This window comes from Piliocolobus tephrosceles, chromosome 10 (assembly GCF_002776525.5).
Source record: "Piliocolobus tephrosceles isolate RC106 chromosome 10, ASM277652v3, whole genome shotgun sequence".
Taxonomy (NCBI): Eukaryota; Metazoa; Chordata; class Mammalia; order Primates; family Cercopithecidae; genus Piliocolobus; species Piliocolobus tephrosceles.
In genome coordinates, this window is record NC_045443.1 from 12,506,085 (window position 1) to 12,519,368 (window position 13,284).

At 45.6% G+C, this 13,284-nt stretch overlaps 1 protein-coding gene across 2 annotated transcripts in view; it reads left to right on the plus strand.

The window, feature by feature from the left end:
* The window catches only part of BORCS5 (BLOC-1 related complex subunit 5), a 115,937-nt gene extending 102,927 nt beyond the window's left edge, over nt 1–13,010 (plus strand). Inside the window, exon 4 of one of the 2 annotated variants that reach the window (XM_023226119.1) lies at nt 11,580–11,943. In XM_023226119.1, the coding sequence (XP_023081887.1) occupies nt 11,580–11,810 (231 nt within the window). In that variant the 3' untranslated portion in view covers nt 11,811–11,943. Of the gene's footprint in view, nt 1–11,579 lie in introns of both variants that reach the window. The other variant, XM_023226118.2, reaches the window with a different exon arrangement.
* Nucleotides 13,011–13,284: the final 274 nt, after the last annotated feature.

Sequence of the window (13,284 nt, forward strand, 5' to 3'; positions counted from 1 at the left end):
TGGGAACTTCTTAGTTTTACTACCATGAAAAAACTTCCAAGCATATTTTGCCATTCATTGTTAGAATAATATAAACATGCATGTTTATAGCAGTGTTGTGTTTTCAGATCATTCTTACATGTATTATCTCATTATAACCATTACAACACTGCCATGAGATGGGATGAATATTAGCCATTATTATCCCCACTTTTAAAAAGTAGAAGCTGAGAGTCAGCTTGTGACTTGCCCAAGTTCACCAACTAATAGGATTTAAATTCAGGTCTTCTGACTTACTTTGTTAATGGTAATGAACTATTAGTGATGTCAAGGATTTGAAGGGTGAGCTTACATTGCTAAAAATCAGCAGTATGCCCATCTTCAAATAACAGATTGTTACTGGCCTCAGAATGTTATTATTTGAATAGCTGTACCACAGGATGAATTGTTACTTTTCCATTTAGCCCCTTTAGCTACAAAGTGCTTACAGTAAAAGAGCAGAATTATGTATCACTGCCTGCTCATTACATTTTGAACCCAGAAGGAAATCCAGCCAAAGAAAGGACAAAGCCAGGGATGGATTTAGAACCCTAAAAAGAGGCAGCGTTTGGTTAGCTGGCCTCAACCCATCATGCCTCCTCCTCCCAGCCTCCATATTCCTAAACTGACCTCCTTGGGAAACAGGAATTTAAATGTAGAATGAGTGCAGAGAAAGTGAGATATCTATTGAGATCAAATAAAAATTAACCTTGATGCTAATGTTAACTGAGAGACACCACATTAAAAGCTAAACATTACCTTTAAAGGGTGGGAAAGATGAGTGACTTTTTAAATGTAGTCTTGAGCTGGGTACAGTGGCTCACGTCTGTAACCCCAGCACTTTGGGAGGCTGAGGAGGGCAGATCACCTGAGGTCAGGAGTTCGAGACCAGCCCAGCCTACATGGTGAAACCCCGTCTCTACTAAAAATACAAAAATTAGCCAGGCGTGGTGACGCACACCTGTAATCCCAGCTACTTGGGAGGCTGAGGCAGGAGAATCGCTTCAACCTGGGAGGCGGAGGTTGCAGTGAGCCGAGATTGCACCACTGCACTCCAGCCTGGGCGACACAGTGAGACTCGGTCTTAAAAAAAAAAAAAAAAAAAAAGCAGTCTTAAGTCCATATGCAGTCTTTGTTTTTAACATTTCTTTTAAACTTAAGTATCTTGGGGATAGAAAAATCAGTCTATTGATCATATGGATGTGAATTTTGTTAACTGTGAAACACAGCTTACCTACTCATTTTTCTTTTGACCCATGAGGGTTATTAAATTTGCTTTTGATCATTTCGTGCATATCTACATCTTAAGTTTTTAGAATTTAAAAGTTGTACACTATCTTTATGAAGTTCTCACTGTTACGTTGCACGTCTTTTCTAACTTAAAATAAGCCCTTGTAGTATGTCACTAATTCGGAAAGTTTACCTTTACTTTGAAAAGAACTACATCAAACATAGTGAGGGCAGTTGTGGTAGATCACGCCTGTAATCCCACCACTTTGGAAGGCTGAGGGGGTGGATGGCTTGAGGCCAGGAGTTTGGAGATCAGCCAGGGCATCATCGTGAGACCCTGTCTCTACAAAAAATAAAAAACAAAAATTATCCAGGCATGGTGGCATGCACATGTAGTCTTAGCTACTCAGGAAGCTGAGGTAGGACGACTGCTTGGACCCAGGAGTTCAAGGCTCCTGTGAGCTATGATCAGGCCACTGCACTCCAGCCTGGGCAACAGAGCGAGACCCAGTCTCCAAAAAACAAACCACAGTGACGTCTTTCATAGCATGACCCATCTGCTTCAAACCAGCATCAAAGCTTATTTTATCAGGAAATTTTATATAACAAAAGTTTTTGAAGCACTGTACCCTTTTGTTGGAGAGGATATCATGTATTAAAGCTTTCGGTTTTGCTTTCAAAATATTTTTTGAAAAATATCCATGGACGCATGTACATGTATGTATTTTTACTTTTACCATATTGGACACATCAAACAGTGGTAATAGTTACTCTTTACTCTCAACATATAGATCAAAAACACATGGAGGGACTTGTAGGTAAATAATGATTTCAGTTATGACGTAGTGCGAAATGATTCTATCAGGAAGCTGGGATGAGTAATGTGACTCTGTTGTAAGATTTTCGGTAGCAGAAGTACAGAACAAAAATAAAACATGTCAGCAAAAAGCACAATGGTAAGTTGTCATCTGAGTGATTGTGTAAGCCTTGAAGATAGTTAATGTAACCGAGAGGAGGCGTCCACATAAGCTCCTGCCTTCACAATAGATAGCTTGTGTCTAGTTGGATATCACAAAATGTCATTTGCTGTTTTTTTCTGCTTTCATGTACTACATTTCTTATCTTGCTTTTTCATTCTTCATGTAAAAGAGGTTTCTAGACAGAGTTTCTGTTTCAGTTCACATACATTTTATCATTGATGGAGCCTCCTTTTTCCTGGGGACTGTTCTAGGAGTTTTATATATGTTATCTCGTTTAATTCTCATGTCAACTCTGTAAGGTAGGCATTGTCAACGTCCCCAATTTAGGGGACAAAGAAGCTGAGGGTCAGCGTTAAGTAACTGGCTCAAGGTCATGAAGGTAATGAGTCATCTGCAGAAGCAAGATTTTGACACAGTTCTGTCTGATGCTACTGTCTGTATCCGTAAGTGATGTATATTGTAGTTAGCAAACTGGAATGGTTACTCAACTTCACATTAATTCTTTATTTTATTGCTTCTATAGAAGCTCTCTCCCCTCCCCACAAACTCTGAGTCACTCAGCTTGAGCTCAGGAATGATTTCAGATGTCTAAATAGGTCATTTGCAGGGTCTGGGTGGTCTGCCCACAGCGGAGGTAAAAGCTCTGGCTCAGTCTTGGCGGCTGAACCATTGCGAATTGAAGCCAGTGGATCTGAAGGCAATTGAGTTCTGTTCTGCCACTCCAGCTCAGGCAGGACAGCCGCTTCCACGAAACAGGGCCCCTCTGAGGTTAGATGTGCAGCCTCAGTGGGCAATCAGTGTCATGAATAGCCGCTCCTCGTTTGGCAGCAGTGACTATCCAGAGACAAAGGATGGGATTCGGAAGAATTGTGGTCATAAGCTAGAAGTCTCCAGAGTCCTTAGAGGAATTTGAAAACTGAAGAGAATTTTTTTCTTTCCACACTGTGTCAGGGCTTTAGCAGAGGAGTTCTGTTGTGACAATTGTCTGGGTAACATCTGCCTACTCCCCCCCCTTTTTTTTTTTTCCCTTATCTGTAGTCCAGCTTCCTTAACAGTGTGCCCCAGGGCGCAATCTCCACACTGTTCATAGTTTTACTCTTAACACTTCCTTGGCTCCTTTGTCCCGGGAAGGTGAGATCCCACTTCCAGGTGATCTCCTGCAGGGCTTTTCCCCAGCCTCTGACCTATTTCTAGCCCATATTTCCCCCTTCAGTCATGTTTTCAGTTCTCCTGAAACGATCCCAAATGTTGTATTTTTTTCTTAGTGTTGAATTATAAGAGTTATTGATATATTCCGGATGTAGACTGTCATTTGATATAGATAGATAGTGACATTCTTTCTATTTTTGCCCGTTATTTGCATAAGGAATAAAATATTATGAATGTTTTCTCAGTCTACTGCTTGCCTTTTCATTTTCTTTCTTTCTTTTTCCTTTTTCTTTTTTTTTTTTTTTTTTGAGACAGTCTTGCTGTGTCACCCAGGCTGGAGGGCAGTGGTACGATCTCGACTCATTGCAACTTCTGCCTTTTGCACTCAGGAGATTCTCCTGGCTGGGCGTAGTGACTCACGCTTGTAATCCCAGCACTTTGGGAAGCCAAGGTTGGTGGATCACGAGGTCAGGAGCTCGAGACTATCCTGGCTAACACGGTGAAACCCCAGCTCTACTAAAAATACAAAAAATTAGCTGGACGTGGTGGCACACGCCTGTAGTCCCAGCTACTCAGGAGGCTGAGGCAGGAGAATCGCTTGAACCTGGGAGTTGGAGGTTACAGTGAGCTGAGATCGCGCCACTGCACTCTAGCCTGGGTGACAAAGCCAGACTCCATCTCAAAAAAGAAAAAAAAAAAAAAAAAACAGATATTCTCCTGTCTCAGCATCCCGAGTGGCTGGGATTACAGGTGTGCACCATCACACCTGGCTAATTCTTATATTTTTAGTAGAGACAGGGTTTCACCATGTTGGCCAGGCTGGTGTCAAACACCTGACCTCAGGTGATCTGCCTGCCTGAGCCTCCCAGAGTGCTGGGATTTACAGGCATGAGCCACTGCACCCGGCCTCATTTTCTTAATGATATCTTTTGTTTTTTTGAGACTGAGTTTTGCTCTAGTGCAATGGCGCGATCTCGGCTCATGGCAACCTCTGCCTCCCGGGTTCAGGCGATTCTCCTGCCTCAGCCTCCCGAGTAGCTGGGATTAACAGGCATGCGCCATCAGGCCCGGCTATTTTGTATTTTTAGTAGAGACAGGGTTTTTCCACGTTGGCCAGGCTGGTCTCGAGCTCCTGACCTCGGGTGATCCACCTGCCTTGGCCTCCCAAACTTCTGGGATTACAGGTGTGAGCCACCGCGCCCAGCCTTAATGGTATCTTTTTAAGAGAAGTTTTTAGTTTTGATGAAAATCAATTTAACCATTTTCATTTTATGGTTAACACTTATTGAAACTTAGAAATCTTTGCATACCCCAAGGTAGCAAAGATTTTTTTTTCGTTTTTTTTTTTTTAAGACAGAGTCTCGCTCTGTCACCCAGGCTGGGGTACAATGCCGAGATCTCAGCTCACTGCAACCTCTGCCTCCCGGGTTCAAGCGATTCTCCTGCCTCAGCCTCCCAAGTATATGGGACTACAGGCATGCACCACCACGTCCAGCTAATTTTTTGTATTTAGTAGAGATGGGGTTTCACCATGTTGGTCAGGCTGGTCTCGAGCTCCTGACCTCAGATGATCCATCCGCCTCGGCCTCCCAAAGTGCTGGGATTACAGACGTGAGCCAGCTAGCCCGGCCAACGTAGCAGAGATTTTTCTCCTATATTTTCTTCTAGAAATTTTGTAGTTTTAGCTTCTATATTTAGGTCCGTGATTCATTCTATGTTAATTTCTTGTGTGTGCAGGGTGAGATGTAAGGGTCCAGGTTCATTCTTTCTCTTTGTGGATATCTAGATATTCCAGCACAAATTGTTGAAAAACTTTTTCCCCTATTGAATTGCCTTGGAACCTTTGTAACAACAACAAAAAAATCAATTAACCGTATATCTTTAGATCATTTTTATACTGTCTTTCGTTTCATGGATCTGTGTGTCTCTATGCCAGCACCACACTATCCTGATTACTATAACTTTATAGTAAGTCCTGAAATCAAGTACTATAAGTCTTCAAACTTTGTTCTTTCAATTATTTTGGCCATTCTGTGTACTTAGAATCAGCTTACCAATTCCTGTAAAACAATGCCTTCTGGAATTTTTACTTGGATTACAAATGAACCTTTTAATCAATTTGACATCAACACCTTGACTGTGTTGAATCTGACAGTCCATGAAGATGATATAGTTCATTTCCTAAGGTCCCTTTTAATTTTTCAGAGCAATGTTTTGTAGTATCAGCATACAGGTCTTGTACACATTTCGTTGAATTTTTCCCTAAGTATTTCATGTTGCTGACGCAGTTGTAAATAGTATTCTTTTATTCCACTGTCTTGTCATTCATTGTTATGTAGAAATACAATTGATTTCTGTATACTGACCATGTATCTTGCAACCTTGCTAACTTCACTTTAATAGTTTTTAGTGGATTTTTAAAGATTTTCTAAGTGTCTGATGTCATCTGCAGATAAAGATCCTTTTATTCCTTTCTAATTTCTTTGCCTTTTACTTAGTGTATTGCATTGGCTATTGCATTTAGTACAATGTTGAATAGAAGTGGTAAGAGTGGAGACATGCTTGCCTTGTTTCTGGTCTTAGGGAGAAAAATGTCTTTCACCAATAACTATATTGTTAGCTGGAGGTTTTTCATAGATGCCCATTATCAGGTTGAGGAAGTTTCCTTCTGTTCCTACTTTGCGGAAAAAATTTCCATGATAAATGCATGTTCAGTTTGTTGAATGCTTTTTCTTATATCTGTTAAGACAGTCATAGATTTCTAACCTCTATTCTGTTGAAATGGCAAGTTACTTTGATTTTTCAGATGTTGAAAAAGCATGTCTCCTTGACATAAGCATTACTTGGTGATAAAGTATGATCCTTTTTGTATATTTCTGGATTTGATTTGTTAATATTTTGAGTTCATGTATTGGGTGGACCAGTCAAGTAGGCAAATGGGCCCACACCAGCCATATAAGGTATTTGGAACAACTCTGAGCACATTCTTTTTTTTTTTTTGAGACGGAGTCTCGCTCTGTCGCCCAGGCTGGAGTGCAGTGGCTGGATCTCAGCTCACTGCAAGCTCCGCGCCCCCCCCCCCCCCCCCCGCCCCGGGTTCAGGCCATTCTCCTACCTCAGCCTCCGGAGTAGCTGGGACTACAGGTGCCCGCCACCTCGCCCGGCTCGTTTTTTGTATATTTTAGTAGAGACGGGGTTTCACCGTGTTAGCCAGGATGGTCTCGATCTCCTGACCTCGTGATCCACCCTTCTCGGCCTCCCAAAGTGCTGGGATTACAGGCTTGAGCCACCGCGCCCGGCACTCTGAGCACATTCTACAGATGCCTGATACCGTAATGAGGCCTGGAGTTCTATCCTCAAATCATCTCCCCTTCTTTTTCACTTGTCCTTTGAAATGGACTGCCCCCAGAGATGATGATATATGAATCTGGAGGGCAAAGTTTGAAGTATGAGTTTGAGTAAATGATGAGTTCTTTGAAGGCAAAGGCTTTATTGCATTCTTTTTTTTTTTTTTTTGTCTGTGACAGGGCCTTGCTCTTTTTTTCCAGGCTGGAGTGTAGTGGTGTGATCACAACTCACTGCAGCCTCGACCTCCTGAGATCAAGCAATTTTCTCACCTCAGCCTCTGGAGCAGGTGGGACTACAGGTGTGTTCCATCACACCTGGCTAATTTTTATGTGATTTTTTTGTAGAGATGAGGACTCACTGTGTTGTCATGGCTGCTCTTGAGTTCCTGGGCTCAAGTGGTCCTACCTCAGCCTCCCAAAATGCTGAGATGGCAGGCATGAGCCACCACGCCTGGCCAGCATTCATATCTATCAGTATAAGATTATATTAAGTAGTGTTACAGAAACCCCAAATGATGGTGGCTTCTACAAAATGAAAGTTTAGGCCGGGCGCGGTGGCTCAAGCCTGTAATCCCAGCACTTTGGGAGTCCGAGGCGAGCGGATCACGAGGTCAGGAGATCGAGACCATCCTGGCTAACACGGTGAAACCCCATCCCTACTAAAAATATAAAAAACGAGCCGGGCGACGTGGCGGGCGCCTGTAGTCCCAGCTACTCGGGAGGCTGAGGCAGGAGAATGGCATAAACCCGGGAGGCAGAGTTTACAGTGAGCTGAGATCCGGCCACTGCACTCCAGCCTGGGCGACAGAGAGAGACTCCGTCTCAAAAAAAAAAAAAAAAAAAAAAATGAAAGTTTATTCTTCTCTCTCAGGCCTGGTCTACTCTTAGCCATAGACATCCTCACGGACCCAGGTTGCTTCTAGCTCATGATATGCCAACTCCAGGATGTAACTTTGTTATTCTCATGGTCTACATGGGGTGCACCTGCATTTCAGCAGCAGCAGCAGAGTGGAGGAAGGGACAGTGAGGAAGAGAAGCAACAGAGAGCGCATGCCGGCTCACTTCCCAGGAAGGTGCCTGGAGGCTGCCCGGAGAGGCTTCCGCATGCACACACTATGGACCAGAACTTGGTCATGTGTCACGGCAAGGCGAGGGTTTTGAGGCAGGAGTTGTGGAGAATAAAGAGTTGTTCACTTTCTATTCGAAAATCAGCTAGTTTATTCATTTAATTTTTGTTAAGTTCCTGAAACAAAGTTATTTGCAACTTACATGTTTCTGGGCCTGAGTTTCCTGGAATAGTAAAGTCATGTTAACAGAAACAGCGGAAAAGAAAATTCATGTTAATGTACACGGTGAGCTGTGTGGGTGTAAGTAGTTTTGGTTCTCAGTATCTGTATCCTAGGACCTCGCACAGTGCACGGCACATGGCACGTGCTGCTTCTTAGTAACTGCTGCCCGTATGTTAATAGCTCACGCTTACCCAGTGTTCAGCCGTGTGCTGGGCAGGATAATAACGTTCTCCGTGCAGAATCTCATTTAATCCTCGGGACAGTCTCTTAAGTAGCCACTGTTGTGATCCCCACTACCTTACAGATGAGGAAACCGAGGCTTACATGTATTTTGATTCATTTGTTCAACAAATATTTATTCAGGACCTGCTATGTGCTGGGTACTGGAGATATAGCAGGGTTTAAAGCACACCAAATCCTTGCTCTCATGGAATCACCCTTCTGGGTAATTTTCTAAAATCACATAGATACTGGATCGAGGGTAGCCCTTAAACCTAGGTAGTCTGACTCCAGAACCTGCAGTCTTAACCATTGTTTTATTGGTAGATGAATGGATTGATGAGTGGGGCGAACAAAAATTGTAACTATCCATTTCAGAAACAAGCTTCGTGGTTGCCCTTTAGCTCCAGCTTGGATGGTTAGATTGCGCTGTGTGAAGCTGGGTCTTTTTTTCTTTTTTGGATATGGAGTGTTGCTCTGTCACCCAGGCTGGAGTGCAGTGACGCGATCTTGGCTCACTGCAACCTCTGCCTCCCGGGTTCAAGCCATTCTCCTGCCTCAGCCTCCCAAGTAGTTGGACTCCAGGTGCACGCTGCCACACCCGGCTAATTTTTTGTATTTTAGTAGAGATGAGGTTTCACTGTGTTGCCCAGGCTGGTCTTGAACGCCTGAGCTCAAGCAATCCACCCTCCTTGGTCTCCCAAAGTGCTGGGATTACAGGCGTGAGCCACTGCGCCCGGCCAAGCTGGGTCTTTTGAATGGCTGTGGAGTATTCAGTGAGGTAGCCCTAGGTGACATCATAACACCTCTGTTTATCCAGAAGACAATTAGTATATATGCTATCTTGTGAGAATCCATGTGCCAAAAATAGAAGGAGGAAAGGCAAATAAGGATATATCCCTAGATTGTCAAAATGGTGATTGAGAATTGCATGAGATACTGGTTTACTGCCTACGGTCACGCCAAATGTGTTGCCATGAGCGTGTGTCTGGGGGTTCATGGAGGAAAGGCGGGGATTATGGATCAGGGACAGCACTACCTCAAGAGCAAAGGGCAGAGACATCAAAAATAGGCATCACACGTTTTACTCTCCTTTTCCAGATATTCCACTGTTGCTTGCACCAAGTTGAGACTTTCTTTGTGACAAAGAATGAGGGAAACATTTAAAAGGTAATAACTTTCCCTACATGTGATCCAGTCTTCTGTAATGCCATGCCACGTGCCAACAGAACTCTCATATAGCATCAGTGGTACAGGCTCTTGCTCAGGAAATACGTGTAAAAGAGGGGAGCTGCTGGACTTCGGAGATCTGGGGTCTAGTGTAGGTTCTGTCATTGTGAGATCTTCAAAATCACACAAACTCAAGTTTGCTCTTGTGTTTTTTTTTTCTTCCATGGAGCATAATGGAAGTAAGACATGATGTCAGCACTCATAAACAACCTGCTTGAACTCAGTGTGCTCAGCTCAGCATTATCAGAAAGTGCCTTTACAAAAGCTCTGGAGACATTAAACACGGGCCCCAGCTGTATGTGCAAACGTGTAGGGAAGTACTTGCCATTTGACAAGTACCTGGTGAAGATGGCTGTGAACAGTCTGCATCAGGTGTGAATCAGGGGGATGGACTGACTGCCAAGGACTTTAGACTTGATAAGTTAGAGCCTTAGAGGCCATTTCAGATAGAAACGCTTCAAGTGTCTGTCTAGTCTGGGAGGGTTGCGGGGTGGAGGGCCAGAAATGCCCCGCCAAGTAAAATGTGATGCCCGAGAAGGTTCCCAATTCAGGATTCCACCTGGCTCCCCCGAGCCCCGCTGTCTCTCAGGTGTTTGGAGTGTTTCTCGGTGCTCATTGCAAGGCCACCCTGAAAAGGCCTGGCGGGTGACTGTCAGGACCGCAGCAGTCTCCTGGCTCACTACTTCCAAGGTGCTGAACGCCAGACAGGGCTGCAGAGAACCCCGGAAGGTGTGCACTGTTCCCACATTATTTGCGGTTTCCCACTCCGATGGTTTTTTTTTTTTCTCTTCTCCTTCTCCCCCTGCCCAGCTAGCTGCCCCTCCTGCCCTGCAGGCACTCGAGCAAGCTGGGCAGGCCTGCCAGAGGACGGCAGCCCCGAGGTGCTGAGGTCGCCTCCCGCCCCTCATGTCCGCCCCACACACGATAGCAAAAGGGTACTTATTTTTTCTTGGGGCTGGCTTTGGTCCCCCATGTTTTTGTTCGTTTTTGTGTCTCTCGAAGCCATTTTCAGAGGCTCTGTGGTACCTGGTGTTGAGCCCTTGTCCTGATGCAAGGTGAGGAAGGGGAGTGCTCCCGGAATAAACCAGAAGGAAGGGCTGGAGGAGCCTGGGAACCCTGGGATAGGAGTGTGGGTCTCGGTAGTTGAGCTGTTTCTCTCCTGGCCTGGGATGGAAACAAGGGGTGAGGGGGTGGAAGTGGGGTCCACGCTGAGGAAGGGGTGCGGGTGCTGAACATGATGGCCATCTCCTCTCCCTGTTTTTATCTGGGCGATAGGTACTAAAGAGCCTCTTAAGGGGAAGAGAAGACATCCGCAAGGGGAGCCCAGAGCCTGCAGTTTCTTTCCTTGGGGGAAGAGGGCACATGAGATAGTCCTCACACTTTGACAAAAAACAGTGTGGTCTATTGTAAGAACAGGAGCCTTGGTTGCATTTTGGGCCCTGGCAGGGACAGCCACCCTTCCCTGGCCATGTTCCCCGAGTCACTGCCAAACTGCAGCCGTTCGGGGAAGAGTGAGTAAAGAACATGCATTTTGGGGTTGGGGTTTTTGTTGTTGTTGTTAGATACAGGGTCTCACTCTGTCGCCCAGGCTGGAGGACAGTGGCATGATCATGGCTCACTGCAGCTTCGACCTCCTGGACTCAAGCCATCCTGCCACCTCAGCCTCCCAAGTAGCTGGGAGTACACACCCACACCGCCACGCCCATCTGCTCCTAGTTTTTTTCTAGATGAGGAACCTGAGACACAAAGGATAAGTACTAGCAGCTCATGCATGTGGCAGAGCCAGATTCAGCCCTGGCCTGACGGATTTCCACATCCAGGATTCCCCTCATATAGGGAGATAGAAATCTCAGGGTCTCAACAAGGTACAAGTAACGCACATTCCCAGAACATAGAGCCGGGGACAGTCCCCTCTCAGTTCTCTTCTAAAGGTGGTTCTGGCACAGCAGTTGCTAAAGCTGTGTCCCTGGAGGGCTTTTTAGCCCTGGGTGCTTCCTGTAAAACTTGTCTGCTTCCACTTGACCTGCGGGACTCTGTCCCTCACAGGCTGGACACCTGGCCCTGCGGACAGGACTTGATTAAACAAGGTGTAATGTACTTCTCTTTCCCGTCCGCAGATGGATCTGTCTGTAGAAACTCTGTTCAGCTTCATGCAGGAGCGTCAGAAAAGATACGCCAAGTATGCCGAGCAGATCCAGAAAGTGAACGAGATGTCCGCCATCCTGCGTCGCATACAGATGGGCGTGGACCAGACCGTGCCGCTGCTGGACAGGCTCAACAGCCTGCTGCCCGAGAGCGAGCGGCTGGAGCCCTTCAGCATGAAGCCCGACCGCGAGCTCAGGCTGTAGCTGCCGCCCGGCCTGCCTGGGGACCCACACGCCGAGGAGGTTTGGAGCCCACATCGTCTCGTCTGACCGGGGCTGGAGGCTGGTGGGAGGCTCTGGTACTCCCTAGTCCGGCAGGCGTGAAAATCTGACTTTGCCCAACTCTTTTCCTTGATCAGTTTCCTGGTGAAAGGAACCAAACCAGTTCTCGGTGATAACTGAAGCCGGAACATGTGAATTATTAGGAATTCTTTGAAGAACTCTGCATTGAGGATTATTTTTATTCAGTGTGTGTTTTTTTCTTTTTTTTTAAATTGAGAGTATGTAGTATAGTCCAGGTACTGGAATGAAAATATGGAGACGAGGGGAGAAATGTTTTAAGCAGCTGTGTGTTCTCCGTGCCCTCATGACATTTTCAGTAGGCTGTCTGGTTTACATGTCAACATGAAAAACTCATTGAATCTAGGTCTCTGTGTTGTTCCTGTTTCTACCCTGTTTCCGTCACACCAAGCCCTTATCTGGGGCGCGTCTTCCTGCCCAGGTGGAGCACTGGCTTTCTGTTGACTGTCAGGTTACGGTGTCCCTTAGTCGTCATCAGAAACTGAAGCCTCCCTTTCCACACCCTCATCAGATTCATCTCCACTGATAACCGGTTTCCTTGATGCAGACATAGTTGAGCTTTCTTTTCAACACTGGCAGGATTCCAGTTTTTGTAACAAGGTTTTAACCAGCATGTGGTTTTGCTAGCCTAGAAAATGTGTGGGACAGGAAGGCTCTGGACACTGACTGCAGAGATCTGTCATTCCACAGACATTTCTTGCGCCCATTTGATGTGTCTGATATTGCGCCAGGGATACAAATATGGCCGAATAGCCTCAGGCCTTCATTTCTGAAAAGGAAAAACTCGAAAAGCTGCTGAATTTCTCTGGGAGTTTAGGAAAGGAAGTGATTTGAGTAACAACGAAAGGGCTTAGTGTCGTACTTTGCACATCCCAGGTGTTCTAATGGAAGGGAGGACTGGAGAAGCAAAGAATGGAATGCAGGGAGCAGACCTAGGCAGACGCCTTGAGCCTGAGAGCCAGGGCTGGAGGGAGGTGCTGGGGCTAGGATGCCATGCAGGCCAGCACCCTGTTGTTCCCTGTGTTCCTGCAAGCCTCGGGAGGTGTTTTCAGATGCCAGAAAGAGCCCTCAGTAGAGTCACAAGATTGAAATTGATCCACTTAATTTACTGTATCTCGGCTAAACTGGATCTGATTCTAATCTTGGTTTGAGACAGGGTCTTGCTGTGTTGCTCAGGCTGGAGTTCAGCGGTGCAGTCATAGCACACTGCGTCCTCAAACTCACGGCTCCGGCGATCCTCCCGCCTCAGACTCCTGAGTAGCTGGGACTACAGGTATGTGCCACCAAATCCAGCTAATTAAAAAATATATTTTTTAAAATTTTCCATTTTCAAATTTGAAAGAATAATACAATGAATATTCCTATTTCTCTCACCTCG